This window comes from Sprattus sprattus (genome assembly GCF_963457725.1).
Source record: "Sprattus sprattus genome assembly, chromosome: 2".
Taxonomy (NCBI): domain Eukaryota; kingdom Metazoa; phylum Chordata; class Actinopteri; order Clupeiformes; family Clupeidae; genus Sprattus; species Sprattus sprattus.
In genome coordinates, this window is record NC_137921.1 from 43,082,717 (window position 1) to 43,102,716 (window position 20,000).

General features: G+C 44.8%; 1 protein-coding gene across 1 annotated transcript in view; it reads right to left on the reverse strand.

The window, feature by feature from the left end:
* The window catches only part of anos1b (anosmin 1b), a gene marked incomplete at both ends in the record, with an annotated part of 43,374 nt that overhangs the window by 8,204 nt on the left and 15,170 nt on the right, over window positions 1-20,000 (reverse strand). Inside the window, 5 exons of the mRNA XM_080860686.1 lie at window positions 1,019-1,221; window positions 5,287-5,416; window positions 6,901-7,085; window positions 7,432-7,636; window positions 9,893-9,955. Of these exons, the coding sequence (XP_080716812.1) occupies window positions 1,019-1,221; window positions 5,287-5,416; window positions 6,901-7,085; window positions 7,432-7,636; window positions 9,893-9,955 (786 nt within the window). The remainder of the gene's footprint in view (window positions 1-1,018; window positions 1,222-5,286; window positions 5,417-6,900; window positions 7,086-7,431; window positions 7,637-9,892; window positions 9,956-20,000) is intronic.

Below are 20,000 nucleotides of genomic sequence, written 5' to 3' on the forward strand. Positions count from 1 at the left end.
ACTTCTGACTGTGTGAAGTAACATGCGCCAATGGTGTGAAGTGCCATATTTATGATCTCATTTCATGTCAAAACAACAATATCTATGTATGAAACGTATGAATTGGTGGTTTAATTGGAGGGAGGAGGGAGGCTCATATTTCTCCGGTATTGCTCTCATGCCATAAACATGGAGCACATAGAGGAGAAATGAGGCCTGCCTATGAAAATAGTTGATCTTTATGTGCTTCTGTTCGGTGAGAGATTGTATTCTCAGACCTGAAGTTACTGCATTGTAAAAACAAATTAGCTAATGAAAACCATTCCAGAGCTGTTTCTTTAAGGGTGAGTGCTTTGGTTTCAGTAAAATATATGATGATCACAAGAACAGCTGCTGTCTTTGTTCTCGGGGCTTTGTGAAGAGATGCACACACACACACACATATGCGAAGGTGCATACACACACACATGCTCGCACACACACACAAACAGGGTAGTTTGGTGCAGTGCAGGTGCTGTATGCAGGGCTGGCACCTGCACCGGTGAGGTGACCAGGGCCTCTAGGGGGGTCTGGGAGAGAACGCTGAGCCAGTACATCTATAGATGGTCACACAGGTATGACAAATCGCTGACCAGCCAGACTGGGACATCTATATATATTAAACCAAAGGAAAACATAGACCAGACAAACTACAGCGCACAGTGTTTTAGGTCCATAAACTGCAAATGGCCAGCGAGTCTCTGTTCTTCTGTTGTTTTGTGAGTATATCAGGACACATACCACACTGACACTTACTAAACTTCCCCTTTGCACAAACCTCAGGCTAATGTTCTCTCAGTTGCCAGTCCTTGTTGAAGACGCATGTTACTGTAACTACTGTTTATTTTGCTACCGTCACATCAAATAGTGGTGTTTTTTTTTTAAGTTGTTTAAATGTTAATTATGTTCTATCTTCATAGCCCTGTGACTTCAAGTGCAGTGCATCTCTCTGTGTGTGTCACGATTTAGGCAAACCCTTGAGCTTGAGAGGTGACCTCACCCCATCGGTGACCCTGGAGTTCTCCCGGCGACTCTGGCTGAGGCGTGGGGCCCCGCGGATGCTCCAGCTGACCCTGTAGTGGTGGATGGGCAGATCCCCCTCTGCCGGAGTGTCCCAGCGCAGCGGCACGCTAACCAAACCATCAGGCCGCAAGGTGACGTTCCCTCTCCTCAGGCTCTGGGGAGCCTCTGGTGGGAAGGGGTCTGTAGGGGATTAGGGGAGAGGAGCAGAGCATGGTGGAAGAGGGAAGGAGGGGAAGACAGAGAGGACATGAGGTCATCGGTGCTTTCCTTGTTTCCTTTACAGCAGCACAGTATCACTTAAGGCTGTGGTACAAAACATGAGAGCTCAGCCCAAATGTTGGTTGAAGGGGGTAAGAGAGGGAAAGAGAGAGAGAAAGAGAGAAAGAATGGGAGAGGAGAGGAAAGACAGGGGGTGAGCTCATTACTGCCTTTTTGTTTTACCACGCTCTCCCATTTCCTTTTACGGACACCCCGGGATGACCTGGAACGACGCAGAGGTCGTAACCATAACACCGAGAGGAAACTGGACTGAGATTCATGAACAGTGGCGCAAATGTGACCAACTCAGCACAACAGAACATCACATTAACCTACAACGGCCAAACGAAAAAAGCAGCAGCAAATTGCAGGGTGCCTTTGGCGTGTTTGCGCTGATATGGATGATTTCAGACACCACTGTTACAAGGAGAGATAAGTACAGAGAGCAAACAAGGGGTATGTGACTCATGGGAAGAAACGAGCCTAGATGAATGGCTTTCAATGGCTGCGTAAACAACTAAAAATAAACTTGACGGCTGGAGACGGTATTAAATTGTCTGAACAAATATTATCCTTTTGCAAGGCTCTAAACCTCGATCTGCAGGGGGAATGAATTGGTGCCGAATGTGGGCCAGTGGAGAGACTGGAAGTGGAGCTGGGGTTTGGAACTGAGGGGCAGAGGGGCCTGTGTTGACTCATTATTGAAGGGCAAAAGGGGGGCAAAATTATGGACCAGGGGTGTCAAGTGTGAGGTGTGTGTGTGTGTGTGGGGGGGGGGGGGTCCATTTCCTGCGTTCCCCCCTTGTCCCACCCTGTTTCCGTCCCAGCGGTGATCGACCACATGCAGATTGTTTTCACAAACACAAGCCGCCTCTTGGCACTTGGGAGGGATCACTGGCAGTGAAGGGACAGAGAGAAAGAGAAAGAGAAATAGAAAGAGAAAGAGAAAGAGAGGGGAGAGAGTGAGAGAGGGAAAAGAGAGAGTGAGAAAATGAAAATGATGGATGTCTCTTCCCACTATTTGTCATAGCCGGGCAGGGCAGGCTAAAAGCTACCATGGCATCCTGTGAGTGGGGGTCATTTGATTTTCCTGATCCTCTTCAGATGAAGGTGGCTGAAAGACATTATGGAAATTGCGCTGGTCACGGGGGAGAGATCTGGTTGGTCACTGAGCATGCCAACCCCAAAGGGCAGAGAGCAACACACAGAGATTCTGTTTCTGATTAAAACCTAACTCCAGATCCCACCATTATACCAGCCTTCGGGGCGTCATTAATCTGATTTAAATGCTGCACCTACAGAGCATGTGAGAGCCTGGCTCGGGCTTTGATATTGCGCAGGGGCTACAATGACATCACGAAAGGCCACTGTCAGTGATATGGGAACAGCCGTGTGCCTTGGGGGGGGGTGCGGGGTGGGGGTGGGGGGGGTGTGTGGAGACCATGCCTTGTTTGGTCTCCTGGCCCCCATTGAAGTCAGCCGTGCTTGGGGGCCCTAACCAAAACAAAGGGTCCATTTCATACAGGAAGGCACTTCAAAAACAAACGGGGGACCGAAGGGGTGTGCACAAGCGCAGCAAGGTCACCGGAGAAGAACTGTCACTTGGTCTTTTCCTCACTGAGTCATCAAGGCTTCCTACAGAAGCTTTCATCTGTGAGGTTGCCAGGAGCAACAGGAGCCACTTGGGTGACCTCTGACCTTACGCATTCTTCATATCAACCCCCCTCCGTTCCTTCTACCATCTCACCCCATGTAAGGTGTGTTTAATGGGCATGACGATGAAGAAAAGCATGTCTTTCTCTTAAAATGTCATCTTTTCCCTGTTCACCGTCTTTCTCCACCTACTGTTACTAGAGATCACTCATCCCTTCGTCCACCAGGTTCAGGCCTGTGCATTTTCGGTCAGTATTCATGCCATGCAAGATCGTGAGGATGCCATTTTTCTGCAAATCCAAAACTGGGCCAAGTAATTCCGGGGTGATGAGTTCGCCAGCGGATGACTGGGGTTAGCTGGTTCTGTTTATCTCTCGATGGGGTCTGGCTAGCAGAGCCACACATTGCAGATTTCGGCTAGTTATCATTCCCGCGCAGAGAACGTGCTCCTCATCACGAAAGCGAACCATTGTCACTTTGACTGACGCCAGCTCAGAGCTTGTCACCTCGCTTCCAACTGCACAACCCCACACCAAGCGCAAGGGAATGATAGAAGCCAAATGACATTGAGAGTGTTGATAACAGACATGTTATATTTGTAGTTTTTTTTGTTTCTTTTCATGTTTTTTTCCATCCAAATACCTTCTCCAAGTCCATGGTAATTTATGGAAATGAAAAAAAGATTGACTGCTGGAATCGCTGGCATCAGATTCCACATTACTTGAGCCTGCGTGTAATTATATTCTGGGCTCGCTTTTGGGCTGGGCTCCGCCATAAATTATGCCCCTTCTAGCATCCCTGTGGTCAGAAATGATACGAGGCATATCCTTTAGAAGCCATGATGCGACCGAGACGTATTAAACACAATCAGATGTATTAATCAGAACAAGCATGTCATGGTAACAGAAATATCCCCAAATATTTGACTGAAATAGCTCGCGGAGGAAGAGAAAGGGAACATCTGCTAAAAAGCCATGCCATCATCTTCCAGGCCTGTCATGTGTTTATTTGCTGCAGCCATGGTAAAGGGGATATTTCTGTGTATCTCCATGCTTGCGTTAGGACATCTGAAATTATGTGTGGGCCGGAGTGTTTGAGAATGTATATAAATAAGAGCTGTCGATCCATCTGTGTATGCGTGTGTGTGTGTGTGTGTGTGTGTGTGTGTGTGTGTGTGTGTGTGTGTGTGTGTGTGTGTGTGTGTGTGTGTGTGTGTGTGTGGTGTGTGTGTGTGTGTGTGTGTGTGTGTGGTTGCATGTGTGTGCTTGTGTATGAGTGTGTCAGTGTGTATTTGATGGCAAGTGTGAAACCAGCAGGGAAATCTGAAAGTGAATAAGCATGTACTGTATATACAGAGGGGTTGCTTTGTTTGTGTGTGTGGGGGGTGTGTGTGTGTGTGTTTGTGTGTGTAATGTCTGTATGTGTGTGTATTCTTGTGTATATGTGTGTGTGTGCGTGTGTGTGTGTGTGTGTGAGAGAGAGAGAGAGAGAGAACTGTATCCATGTGTGAACACTACTGCAAGTGTATATATTTGTGTGTATATGTGTCTTTGAGTCTTTGTGTATTTGTGTGTGTCTGTCTGTCTCTGTGTGCATATATGTGCGTCTGTGTTGAGTGTGTGAGCATGAGAGAGAGTTTGGGAGCCAGAGCGGGCCCTCAAGGCAGCGGTGTGGTGCGGCCCCTGAATTCCTGGGGTTTGCGGCGGCTCGGCTGCACAGAGACGGCTGTTGCTGGTGTTACACTGCTCCTGTGGTCTCTCAATCTCTCGTGAGGATTTGCAGATTTACCCACAACACGCCGCGTGCCATTAAATGACCCAGTGTTGAACGAAAAAAACAATTTTTCTCTCTCTTTTTTCCCTCTCTCTCTCTCTCCCCTCCCCCCCCCCTATCTCTCTATCTCTTTCTCTCTCTCTCTCTCTCTCTCTCTCTCTCTCCTTTTTTCACTAGCGGGCTCTAGTAAAATATGAAGAGGATGGCTGACCACTGTGCATTCAAAGATGCCTGGTGAGTGTGTCACAGAGGAGTATTTGAGAGGGAAAAGTAACATGAACAGTAAGCACACCCAAATATTTGATGTCTTCATGAGAAAAAAGAGAAAACACGCAGGGTTTATCCATTTATGTCTCATTTTTCAACCAACTTGTACGGCAATCCAGAGGGCAAATAAAACACAAGACACCACAGACTCTGGAGAATTCATGGAAAGTGGTCATGGTGGTGTGTGTGTGTGTGTGTGTTTGTGTATGTGTGTGTGTGGGTGTGTGTGTGGGTGGGTGGGGGTGGGGGGGGGGGGGGGGGGATGGGGGTTGGGGGCACTTACTGCTTACTCACCTCTGGAAGAGAAGAAGTGCTTGCTAGGAGTGGTAAAGCCTCGTGTGCCCTGGCTGTTGACCGCACTCACTCTGAACTGGTACCACCTGTGAGGTCGGATGTCTTTCAGCACGGCCCGGTCCTCTATGGTCTGATAAGACAGAGATGGGGTGGGGGGGGGGTGGAGGGTGTTGAAAAGGAGGAAGAAAGGGAGCAGGAGAAATGAAATGAATTACATGTGAAATGAAAGAGAGTAAGATAAACGAGGAGGAACGTGGGACAAAATGAAGGTTTGGAGAGAAGGTTGGAAAAAGGGGAATGATGCAGAACAAGATAAACAAACAGAAAAAAAAATGGTGTAGGAAAGAGGAAGGGTGGAGAGGGTATGTGCACGAGATGGAAAAAAAAGAGTTGGGGAAAATAAGTGGATGAGGAAAGATAAAAAGAAAGAGAGGGGGCGGGAGAGAAGGAGAGAGATGGAAAAATTAGGGGGAGATACGGGAAACACTGCATGTGAAAAAGGCACGGCAACAGGAGACGGAAGGCTTTAATTAAGACAGATCAGTACTCCTCTCCACTGATGGACGCCTTCCATCACCTGCTCCGCACTGATAAGGGCTCTGGGCCGTGACTTGATTGACTGCAGGCAGATATCTCTATCACGGCGCTGACAGCTGGCCAGGGAATGTCTCCAACCCCCCTGTTGCTGCCGCTCCCTAGCCATTACTCAACTCTCTCCCTCCTCCCAGGCAGCGTGAAGCAGGAGGGGATGCACAGTGACCTGATTGTGTCATGGTTTTATTCCCCTTTGTCCGAAATGGTGCAGACAGAAATAAAGAAAAAAGCGTTCGATTGTTTCGCACAGAGCTGTCTGTCCTTCGCATGGAGCAAGTGCGACTGCAAGCCGCTTTGGTGGAAAAATGATGCAGAAATGCGGAAGAGATAATGACTTTGACTCTTTGACAAGCGGTCATGACGTCACTTGATGTAATCGTGGCGATCGCCTACAACTGATGTAATTGCATATTTGAGTGTGTGCAGGAGATTGTTTCCAGATTGGCAGCGTTGAGCAGGGAGATGAACTGTGAACTGTGCATGGGGCCGGCGTTGGGGGGGGGACATCAGTAGCTCTGTCATTTCAGGGGTGAACATATTTTACCCTATGACCTCAGACCATAAATTTCTTTTTTGTTCTACAAGTGCTGCCAGGGCTGGCCTTTTCTCTTTAGAATGGCCGCTACCCAAACGTGGGGCCCAGAAGGCTTTGAGTGAGACTTTGAATACTCATTACGGACCAATAGCAGACATACCAACTGACCAATCCAGCCGCTAATTATGCCTGATTAGTAGGGCATGTCTCATATGGATATACCATTAAGCACGTTGTTTCCACAGCCTTCATATGTTTAATCCCTCTACATTCACAGACAGCAAGAGTACGTGTCTGTGTAATTCCTAAATATGTTTACCATTCAGGCTCCCTTGTAAAAGCCTATACTGCTGACGGCGTAGGCCCTGCCATGGCGAATGCTATGCATGGGTTAGCCTACTCTGTTGATGGAATGAGCTTCCCTATGAAGGTCATGGTTTCTTTTGCCTTGTGATGGCAAGGGTGGAAATGTCATTAGTCTTTACCATGAGAATGGTTTGCCAAGATGACGCCTCGTCTTCACTCGGGTGAATGCCATAGTTCCACCTCCTCTGCAGGATGTACAGGACAGGCTCGATGGACACGTTAAACTTTGACGTCCACTTCACCTCCAGGTGTCCTAAATGGTCCTCTGAGAAAGACATGTCCTTCTTTGGCTTCAGTGGAGCACCTATAAATGTCATAAATGATGGAAATGGATGAACACTTGGTGTGACAATAACATAGAGTGCCTTCACATCTCATTTCCTGCATTGATATCACATTCTGACACTGTAATAAAACATAATAGTAAGGTTGGAGACGTGCCATTTCCAGTAAAAGCTCAAATCACAAAACGAAATAAAAGAGACTATGTTTCTTCTATGTTAAGTTAGTAAGTTAAGATTTGTGTTAACTGAAAAATTCCAGTGGCTGTCAACTTAATATGGTCTTTCATAACTTAATCACATTCAAGCCCAGCGCCAGCCTTTGAGTGGCCAGCAGTGTAAACTCTGTCGGCCCAGGGTGACCCGTACCCTTGAAGAGGTTAGTCGGAGTCTGGCAGGTGTGTCCGCAGCCATTGGAGCAGCACTTCTTGGACCCGGAACATTCCTTATCAGTGCTGCAGCTCTCAACACAGGCGGCGGCGAAGCCGGAGGCCCTCTGGGGAGACGGGCAGTCGCCCTGCTTCTGAGAGTGCAGCGAGAGCAGGAACTCAGCACTGGTCACACACTCATGGTGCTGGGAGGGAGAGACAGAGAGAGGGAGAGACAGATAGAGGGAGAGACAGAGAGAGGGAGAGAGATTGTTTGAGAGGGTGAGTGAGTGACAGAGATAAACTTAAAAACAGAGACAGAGTGAGGAGAGACAAACAGATAACAGTGCAGAAAAAAAAATGGAAACCTAAAAAGTGAGAGGACAAAGAGAGGGTGACAGGAGAAAGAAGTGATGAATTCAAAGTAGATTGGAGGACAGAGTCAAAGACTTGGAAAAGAAAGAGAAAGCTTGAGTAGAGATAAAAAAAATGTTAACTGTTGGGGGAGATAGCTTCATCTGTATTGATAGCAGTGGGAGAAAACTGTTTATCCCTTTGACTTGGCAGCAATAAGAAGCCACAGTTCAACACCCAGCTTCAGTTCTAAGCCTGGTGCCCTGGTCTGGAGCAGTGGCAGGAATATCTGATGTCTGACATCTCGAATGTGCAAGACTTTGTGTGGTTGGAAGAGTGCCCAGGGGACACCCACACGAGCCATGGGAGAACATGCAAACACCGCACAGTGACGCCCAGACTACGATTCCATCCCAGACCAAATTTCCTGTGAGACAACAGCAGTGATAACCACTGCACCGCTGGGCCAGACAGAGCAAGAGAAAAAGAGAAAGCATGAGAGGGGGAGAAAAGAAAGAGAGAGGGAGGGAGAGTTTGAGATAGAGAGTTTGAGACAGAAAAACAGAAACAGAAAATGAGCGCACAGGACAGGACAGCGTGGTTCGGGCCAACCACCCACTCTGCTGTCTGTGCGGGACAGCGTATGCAGCGTCCGTCCTTCGTTCCTCTTTCTGTCGGGGGGAGAGACGTTCACTGTGTTCATTACATCTCACAAACAAACAGGCGCTCTGGCACGGCCGGGGCTCGGCTCTGTCACCCTGAAACAAACCCAGAGCTCCAGATCCGGTGACACATCTGGCTGTGTGTGGATTTGGGGGGAGAGAGAGAGAGAGAGAGAGAAAGAGATAGAGACAGAGACAGAGAGAGAGAAGGATGGAGAGAGAGAGAGATGCGGCTGGCTGGAACCCTACTGGAAAGTGTTCATTTGCAAAACATCTCCAGGAATTACTTAACTCAACAATCTTTCTGTTTTTTTTTTATGAGAGGCACATGTCTGCCAGTACTGGGGGAATTATAGAGGGGTTGGAGGGGGACGCAACAAAAGCAAGAGGTCTTAGATCCTTGTTCCTAATATAGAACGCCTGTAAACCACACTGGGAACTCTATGAAATGATTTTCATGTACTGTAACCTAACTACCGCAACACATGCAGTGAGGTAAATCACCAGAAATTGGTGTCCCTAATAGTCATCGTCTTTTGCAGATCTATGCTATATAATGGGCGACTCAATCTCAATAATGGGTTTCTTTCATTTTCCATAAACGAGGAGATAAACCTCTTTGAGGGTAAATGCCAGGCTTATCTTATAGACATCAATTATGCCAACCTTTTTGTGGTTCTCGCAGTAGAAGAACAACAGGCTTTTCTCTAAACAGTCCACTAGCTTCTTTGAAGTACCATGATAAAAGACCTGGATAATCAACCTTGAAGAGAGTTATATTTTAAGTATAATAATTTGGCATCTCCCTGCACCCTCCCTAAACACACAAACACACACACACACACACACACACACACACACACAAAAACACACACACACACACACACACACACACACACACACACACACACACACACACACACACACACACACACACACACAATACGCCCTGTTCACCAGGCATGGCAGGTCTTAGAGGCACTATTTGGGGAGTTCCAGATGATATTGCCTTTCTTGTCTAGTATTTCAAAATCTCCTATTTGGCTCGAGGCCCCTGTGTCCCAGGTTAATACTTGAGAGATATTTGGTCGTTTTTCAGTGTATTTAATCACTGGGAGGTGTCCTGTCTAATCATGATCTCCTGTCTGGCCTTCACCATCTCCAGTCAACCAAAGGCACTTCTCGTCCAAAACAAGACTCTCTCTCTCTCTCTCTTTCTCTCTAACACACACACAGACAGACAGCCAGCCAGCCAGACAGACAGACAGACAGACAGACAGACAGACAGACAGTCAGCCAGACACACACACACACACACACACACACACACACACACACACACACACACACACACACACACACACACACACAGGCACAAACACACACACACACACACACACACACACACACACACACACACACACACACACACACACAGAACCTTACCTCACACGACTTCTCCGAAAGGCCTCCGACCATTTCCCACAATTCCTTGCACGGTTGTAGGCACTGCAAACAAACAGACAAACAGATAAACAAACCTTTGGGATGTCATGTAACCTTTTTTTCAAATGCTACATGCACCAGACCGTATGAAGGGGAACAGCCCACCCTGTGCTGAGTGGCTCACACAAACATTTCATGGAGAACCTCACAAGGACCACAGTGTTGAAGCAGAGAGGAGGCTTTTCAAGGATAAATTCTGAGCAGCATGTTTTTTTCCTGAGGTACAGATGGGAGAACATGTTGACTACCTGCACACACCATTTAACTGTACTATACATCCTGTGGTACAGGGCTGCACGAGAAGGGAATTTTCCTTGCTATAGTCGGATGGAATGCAAGTGGGCAACCCACTTGCTGTATCGGGATATAGACAAAGGAGAAAACTCAATCTCCCAAAAAGTACAGGAAATCAATACTTTATTGCAGCTGTTCAAAACAAAGCTGTTAGACAGCTGCATTGAAGTATTGACTTACTCAACATCTTTCCTATTATCTGTTTGAATTCCAGGATTGCCCATATATGAAATAGTATCTTTTCAGCGGAGCCAGTTTTCTTCCTCTTTGGCTGTATAATGATAGGCAGCATTTCTTCCTCATACAGTTGTCCTTCAAAACAAATTGTCAATGTAATGTATATGGAGACACTGATTGTCTTGATACGCACTGCTTCCGAATAATGATAAGGCTCCACTAACTGACATCAGTTAGGGTTAGGGTGGGTGAGGGCTGGTGAACGTGTTTTGTGCATATTTTCCTTGAAAAAACATTCTTTCATAGTGAATACATTTAAACAACATATTTCTTTATCCAAATGGACAGAACCTCGCAATGAAGTGTACCGATGCAAACTGAAAGGAACACTTATACAGTCTGAAAAAGATTTTTAACATTTTTTAGACGGCTGGAGTCCACCTAGATGTTCACCGTGAAAGAGAAGTGGGTGTGAGAGGTGAATTTACAGCAGAGGACATACCGACTCTAAATTCTTGGCAAGAGGCTCGACCTTAAAGGGAGTGTAAAAATAAAACTGCCACAATTGCTGAAGCTCCAAACGTGAAATGTATTTGATCATTCACTGCAAGGTCAAACACATTCAGGGCCCTATCTTGCCGATCAGAAACGCAAGTAGGACGGCGCCAAGCGCAAGTAGCTGTGTGGGCGGCTCTATGGCGCAGTTGCTATTTTAACGGCGGAAAAAACACACTTGCGTCCAGCGCAAGTGTCAAAAGGGTTGGTCCAAAGGAGGTTACTCAGCCATAGGTGTGGTTTGGGCGTAATATGCAATAAACCAATCGGAGCGTCATTTCACATTCCCTTTAAGAGCGAGAAGCGCATAGTCCATAGCGGCTTGTTATTTTGATGGCGGAATTACCTGGTGGAAGACCGGAGAAGTTCACAGCCGAGGAGACCGACGTGAGATTTACACCAATTTTTTGGCAAGCCATATATAATTACAAGGAAAATAAAGTATTTACCACTTGAGGAAATCATTGTGAAATCCATATCCAAGATATTTTAAAAATAAGCATACATGTAGCCTACACATTGACCCAAATGATTCAGGTTAATTGAAGCTGCGTGACATTTGATTTATTGTATGGCTTTGTAAAAAGATAAGATAGATATATATGGGGATGCGAGAAACCCTCCAAAAGTAAGCAAAGTCAAGCAAGCATGTCAAGATATTGCCGTGATTGTTTCTGCAACGGGGCACCCGAAAACGTTGCCGAAAACGCTATAATGACGTCCGGAGACGTGGGACATCCAAGCTGGAAGGTAACACACGTTCTCGTGCCTTCACGGGAGGTGGATCTGCCTCGACCCAGGATCTGACGGCAGCAGAGGACATCGCCACGTCTACCCTCACGCCTGAGAGCGTGCAGGGATTTGGGGGCATGGAAATCGGCACCCAAGCCAGTGCACCAGCTGACCAAACCCAAGGTACATAAATAAAGTCCACATACACAGAGATGAGTTTACAAGATTTATAATAATACTGGCATTAAATAAATGCAACAAAGCCATACAATAAATCAAATGTCACGCAGCTTCAATTAACCTGAATCATTTGGGTCAATTGTGTACGCTAGATGTATGCCTAGTTTTTAAATGTCTTGGATACGGATATCACAATGATTTCCTCATGTGGTAAATACTTTATTTTCCTTGTAATTATATATGGCTTGCCAAACAATTGGTGTAAATCTCTCGTGAAGACGACAGAAGTAAAGTGTAGCCTACAGGTCCTATACTGTGCGGGCAAGCACATGCGCCCTTAAAATAGCGTTCTGAATACGCGTTACAGACTTTAGACATTGCGCCTCACATTAGACCAGCTTTTTTTTGGTCAATGGCGCACGGCGCACGGCGTTGTTTTGAAAACTGCAAAATACCACTTGCGCCAGAGAAACGCCTTCTCTGTTCCGCCCCCGCCCATGTCGACGCAAGTTCATTTCGAAGCGGACCTCTGGAGGGAAAATCGCGCTGTGCGCCGGGTGCAAGATAGGAATGATACTTGCGTCGGTGACTATGTCACTTGCGCTGGGTGCAAGATAGGGCCCTCAGTGTTTGGAAGACATTCAGAAGGCAGTATTCTTCAGTGATAAGTGTCTTGTCTTGCCACCATTCTGTCTTTTTTCCCCCTGTGTTATAATGCCCACGGTCGTCATGGCAAACATGCATGTACACACAGTACATACATACAGGCACACATAAAAGTGTTCTGAGCACCACACATCTAGGTAGACTGGACCAGCAGGAATGGGCTTTTGTCCTCAACATGCTGGAAAGATGAAAGGTGAACAGCAATGGCAGATGTGGCTCCTCGCCTGTCTCCATCCTGACTAGCGGTACATCACACGATCCAAGGCCTCGTAAAATAGCACACCAGTGATTTATTCCCACCTATCACTGTTCACACTCACAGAGTTAGATGACTTCATGACTTTCACAGAGACAAACAAACCCTCCTCTACCTGACCTTATCTCATTGGGCTACTGTCTAAACAGAGGGTGATAAAAGAGCAACCTTTTTAGCACACTCTGCAATATGATAGGACTGCTGTTCTGTACTTGGAACTTTAAACAGATTTAAAGAGCTCTTTGGGTTTACAAGTCTATGGAGATTTTTCCATTTAATTTGTCAAACAGGACTGGTGCAGGATTAAGTTTAAACCTACAAAATAAGGGTTCCCAAGTTTGCCCCCATAAAGAACCCTTTCAAATCCCACAAAGCGTTTAAATGTTTTAAGACTTTTCATCCCCACTACAACATTGATAGCATAAAGGGTTCCCAAAGAGCTCTTCAGTAACCCCTCCTTCAGGAGATCCATGTATGAGGACAAGCATTGAACCTCTGTCTCAATGAATGTAGTCCTTCTAGTACCCTTAGAATACAAAAAAAACTAAGGACCTTAGTTAATCTGTGAAAGCTTGAAAAGGGGTAATTATCCATGAAATATGAGTGATGGCATGTCTCAAGCAGGGCTGGGATGGTTACTTTTACATTTGATTACTTCCCATTACTTTCTGATTGGGAGGCGAAAGAGAAGCAATCAAAAACAATGCTCAAAATGTGAGTGCATACTATCAAATGAATGAAGCCTGTCTAGATGGCAAAGCGACAGAATGAATGTTATGTTCTTCATTTAAGCTTTTAAGCTTTTTACCGAAAGGAATATATTCAGATGTAACCCCTTTGAAACAACTGACATTTTGATCAATAACTGTAATTTAATTACATATTTTTCTCACTAACTGCAACTGCAACTTCTTTTGTATTTAAACATTTATTTTGTATTTTAATCACGTAACTCTGTTACATGTAACTAGTTACTCCCCAACCCTGGTCTCAAGGCAGTGTGCCAATGTGAGTGATAGCTAGTCTCCCAGTGGGAAATGGGTGTGAGTGTGCGTGTGTCCAGTCAGAACTCAGTTCTGTCTCCCAAGTCTCCCATCTCCACACCTCTCTCTCCCCTCACTTGACTCTGCTTTAATCAATCAAATGTGTCTGCCCTCAGTAGGGCTCCCTAGTCCACACGGCCAGCCTCCACTCCAATGGCTCAGAGAGAGACACAGAGAAATAAAGAAAGAGGGAGAGGGAGAAGAGAGAGAGAAAGGGAGGGAGAGAAAGGGCTGGGGAGCATTGAGACATCTGTTGTGTATTATCAGATGGAGCATTTCGACATCTGCCACCATCCATTCACTTCTCCAAAGAGTCAGACAGCTTTCACTTGGCTGTACTTTCTGAGGAGACTGATCAGCCATCATGGAAACAACGGGGAGAAAAAAGATGGGTCTGAAGATGAGTGGTTTCAGTCAAGCACAGATGGTGATGCCCTTGGCGAAGGTGTGAATTAATAATCAACATATGCAACTATATCTCAATAATGTGGTTGTGTAAAACAAGAGCATCCTACCTATACACTGTAGTGACCAATGTTTTGCAAAAGTATACACAGTGGGACAGACAGACACCAGAGAGCACCCCTATGACCTATACTGGCAACATTTCAATGCAAGGTTGTAAATCCAAATCACATGGATTTTTCCAGACTGGTGTCTGTACTCCATGCTCCATTAAATCACCAGTGTGCTCAAAGGTGTGTACGCAGTTTAATGTGTTTGCTGGGAGGTAGGTCAGGCTGCCGTGTGAATGGCTGTCGGCCGTCACGCCAAGGCCAGGTTAGCCGCTGCATGCACTGCCTCCATGTAATCACTGCTGACAGCCTTCCAGGATCACCTTCGCACCCCACACTTCAAAAAAACCCACTGCATGCCTGGGAGTTATCAATGTGACAACACACCTCTTTGGCAGAGAGGAGAGGACCGAGTCAGAGAGGGAGAGAGAGAGGGAGAGAGAGAGAGAGAAAGAAATATGGAGGTGAGAGGTAGAAAAACATGACCAACAAAGTCTACTTTCCTTAGTCTCTGTGTCTCATTCCTCCTCTCTCTCTCTCTCTCTCTCTGCTCATTCTTTCTCTTTGTGTTTCTTCATATTCTTCTGTTCAGCTTGCTCTTGTCTCCCTGTGTCTCTCTCTCAGCCTGTATATCACTTTCACCTTCACTCTCTATCTTCGCAAAACATTGCTGAAAGGCCAAACTGCAGCTAACAGGGAGCCACACAGCGTAATAGGGAGCTTAGCATGTATCCCACCGGGCTATCAGAAGCTAATTTCTGTATTCTACAGGGCAGGGATGAGACATGCACAGGATGCCCCAGTAACTGTGATTGATGGTGCCGCTGCTCCACATGAAAGACAGATATGATGAGGGGCTGCGGGGAGCATTAGAGGTCAAGCTGTTCTTCATCTTGACAAGTATGTGGAGTCTTTGTAGAATGTAAAAAAAAGAAAAAAAAGAATGCAGAATCTAGAATGACTGTGCTGTTCTTTGTGTTCGACTCACAAGAGAAGCGATTGATAACAAAAAAAGTTATTCCTTCGGCAAATGCGCTGAAAATGTGTTTCACATTGTAATGGGTTGCCTACGGGTCAAACTCGTTTGGTGATATTTCATAATTAACACAACTGTGACAGCAGTTCACATCCCTCGCACTGGTCCCAGGGTAACATAGGCCCGTAACTAAGGCACAGAGGGACGTTTCTTAATTTAGAAGTCAAACCTGGGTCTCTGTTCGTGAAAGGTTTCCACAGGGATGAGATCTGGTTCCTGTCAATGAGTGCCGATGACATATTTTCGGCAAGCAGGAGATTAGGCTGATTCAGATTTCTTTTAAATGTCTGCTCTTTGGACTTGTCAAACTGCCTTCAGTATCCCATAAAGGATTTGTTTGGAAGCTATCTCTCTCTTGTTTATGGAAAAGAACTCCACACTGACACACTGTCACTATTTCTAAAGAGTAAAATGCACTTGAAGCAAAACTGCATGAAACATTCTCAAGGAATGTTATTTCTCTACTTCCAAGAAAACCAAACACGATTAGCTCATATTCCACTATCTGAATGACCTGGTTGCCTTCCTATCTAATTCCTTCAGTTTCACATGTGCCGTACATGGCAGAATGTTAGAGGTAATGTGCAATGTCTAATCATCACATGACCAATAACCAGGAGATCAATGCAACAAATATGTATCAAATCTTGTACCAGCTCAGAAACATACAATGTAAACAAAACAGCTCACAAAGATGATGCGATTGTAAACGTTTGTTAAAATATCTAGAATGAATAACCCTTTGAAAATGGTTGAATGGTGTAGAAAGCAAGGTGTGGCCTTGTTCAACAAAATGGTGCAAATGTGATGACATTGAAAAGTTGCATTGGTTGAGAACAGAGAAACAAAACAAAAAAAGTTGACCACTGTTGAACCGAACTGAAAATAATGACCTTTCATTTTTACAGTTTGAACCTTCGTGGTGGGAATACCAGAGAATACATCACTTCCCCACAGGCTTTTAGCTAGGCATGCGTCCGAGCGTCTTTCGGACGCACTGTTCTAAAATAATAAAACATTGGACGCACTACTTTAAGGCAGACGCCCTACAGACGCCCTGAGTTTTTCATCCCCTGTTTTTCCGGTAATAATATTTCTATCACAAAAGAAAATAATAACAGATTGAAATGAACAGATAGTTCACGTAGCACGTGTAACACGTCTAATGCGTGAACGTTAACGTTAACGGCATTGTGGCCAGGTCCGCCGTTTTCCGGCGGACTACTTTTGAAGTGTTGACGCGGGTTGAATTTTTTTTCCCGCTGGTTCAGGTAAACCTAATCCTAACCTAATTTATACCCAAATCTTACCAACGTGACTTCAGAACAGCACGTAAACACATGGACATGGGACAAGCTGAAATTATTTTAATTCAGTAAATACATAGCCTATTGTAACGTGCAGGCATAGTCGCCCCATAATGCCGTGCGGCGGGCGCATACTTTCTGTTTGTAATGCACAGAGCTCAACAATGTTCCTTACTGTACTAATTACATTGCATGAAATGCCCTGTATTGTTATTCCTAGGCTTCTTCTTCTTCTTCTTCTTATTCTTGTTACCTTTTTCTGCGATTAATTCAGCCCGAACCGCTTAACGTAGAAACTTCATTCAAACTTTGTCGCGTAGGTCTTGTAAAGGACACTTATGCTATGTATTTTTCACTTTTCTAAACTTTATACTTTTTAAGATATTAAATAAAAACGAATCGAAATTTTCCCATTGACTTACATTGGGCCATTATGACATCATAATAGGGTCTTTAAACTGGCTTGCACCTGTGCGTCACTGACAGCTGAGCCAAATCAAAGGAACCCCTTCTCTGTCCCTCTCAATTTAACTGTAACTAGGAACATTAAGACACCTTCCATTCTCTACTTTTTTTCTCTCCATCTCTCCATCTTTCTCTCTATCCCTCTCAGTCTACTTTCTCTCACACTCAATCTCTCCTTCACTCCATTTTTATCTCCTTTTTTCAATATTTTCACTCTCTTTTTCTCTTTCACTCTTCTTTCCTTCTTCCACTCATCTTTCCTTCTTCCACTCTTCTTTCCTTCTTTCACTTTTCTTTCCTTTCTTCACTCTCCTTTCTTCTTACCTTCTTTCACTCTTCTTTCCTTTTCTTCTTTCCTTCTTCAACTATTATTTCCTTCTTTCACTCTTCTTTCCTTTCTTCACTCTTCTTTCTTTTCTTCTTTCCTTCTTTCACTCTTCTTTCCTTCATCCTCTCTTCTCTCCTTTCTTCACTCTTCTATCCTTTCTTCTTTCCTTCTTCCACACTTCTTTCCTTTCTTCTTTCCTTCTTTCACTCTTCTTTCTTTTCTTCTTCCTTTCCTAACTTTTGCATTTCATGCACTGGTATTTCCTTCAGGAAATGCATTTTCTAGTTGGGACTGCATTTACACAGGTGTGTGACGGAACACAGTCTGTTCGAGATAACTTGTAACAGGGCATAAACCCCGTGCCATTTTGAAATTGTGTTGCGTTTCGTGTAGAGCAATAAAAAGCCATATTACGCATCCGTGATTTGTAACACTATTTACACATGTATGAACTGTAAGTACATGATTTAAATATAGTGAAGCAACACGATGAGGTGTTTCAGTTGAAATAAGGTATTGCATTAACTACAGTAAATGCATATGAAGTAAAAACAGTACATTCATGTTGTCCAGGCACGACAATAATATGTCAAAACTCCGTCGCGGGGGAGGGGGCAGGTTCCCCGACGAAGTGTCATCTTTTCCACAAACTCAAATCTGGTCACCCTATATTAGCATATAATACACGTAGCATATAAAAACATAAAAACATAGCTTATAACTGCTAAGTGTCTTGCACAAAATATATGAAAGATTAACTAAATTGAATATGTAATCACTAGTCAAGGAAGACTCTAGGACTAAGATATTCATAAAAAGTAAAACATTTTTTTTAAACTTCTTATTTGGGTCAGCCAAGTCTAACACTATGTGACTATCAACTGACCAGTAGCCCCCTGCATGTATACATGGCAGTTCTGGCTTGAATTTCTTCTGTGTTGGTATGATTTTCAGTTTGTGTGGTACACTGATGTACATCATATGTGACAATTAAGCAACAATACTGCAACAGACACACCAATAAATATTACCTGAATTCCACAAAATGTGCACCTCAAAATGCAGTAAAATAGCGTTTCAGACAGTTAGGAATAAAAAAAATTGACGGGGGGATGCCCCCAGACCCTCCTACGATACTTGCGCCTGTATCGCGCGCGCTCCACCGCGTTGGGTTAAATGACAAAATGGACCCCATGGTCAATACATGGAAGTTCCCCATGGTCAATAGTTATGCAGATTACTTTATATGTCTGTTAGCTATGTCTCTAGTGACCTCATATACGATCAAATGAACACTCATGCCTCTCAAAAATGTGATTTCTCTTAATTTTACAAAACCATCTGATAACATCCATCAAAACGTATCCACTGTACTGAATAAGTGGAATACTAAATTCTTGTCAGCTAAGGCTGACAAACTGTTGAGTAACTCAACAGTAGCTTTGAAAGAATTACAGTAAATTAAAATTGAATTAAAACCCATATGTGAACTCCACCATTACTCTGGCATTTCAGACGGTTTCCTACTCTAACTCTTTCCTACGTTAATGTGCTGTAACGGCAAGAAGTCAGTCTAGTTCAGCTCCACAGTCTTCAGTTAAATATGCAATTTCACCCACCAATGCATGTGAAAGCTTTTGGCAAAATCCTGTTTTCTCTAACGGATGGCTTCTCCCCACATTTTGGCCTCAGCAAGACCACCATACCACAATGTTTTTATTGGTGTGTAACTGTTTCCGCAAGAAAAGACAACCATTACAACATCATTGTCAATTCCAGACAGGCACAATATGAATCTCATTAACTGTCACTGCATTAAAAAAGGAAATTCCCACCGCCTTATATTTTCACAAGGCCAGGCATTTTATTTATCCACTGCTACATGAATCCATTAAAAGTGACAGAGTATTGCTAATCTACAAGGAGACATTTCCATTGAGAGAAGGGGATGTAAAGGTGGCTGCAGGGCAGGGCAATCACACAACGCCATTCCAGAAGATCCCTGGCTTGCTTGCAGCCAATCCAAAGCAGACGTCTTATAAAATGATTAATACAGGCAACTTAAACTCCTGTTTTTTTTACATGATATTCTCCATTCCTCTTGTCTGTCTATTCCTGACTGTCTCTCTGGCTGTTCCGTCCATTCCGGGTAAGTTCTTCAAGTGGTGACATTTTTCCTGGGGGGAGACGTGGCGCGACGGAGCCTCCATCCAAATTCCTGAATCTCATATCCTCTTTGTTGTAACCAGAGTCTCGGCAGACGCACTGTAGGCTCGGCTGCTCCCGGGGGCCTCGTCAATGGCTCCCCGCTTCTGTCTGAAAGAGCAGCCGCAGCTCAACTTTGATCTGCCACTGACCAGCTACCCACAGCGCAAGGCACTCCACAGAGGGGCCGAGTCCTAGCTATGTGCCAGTCAATAAATTACCAGTAACGGATACACAATGCAAGTGCCCTCACATCAATGCTATAAAATGACCCAGGTGTGTGTGTGTG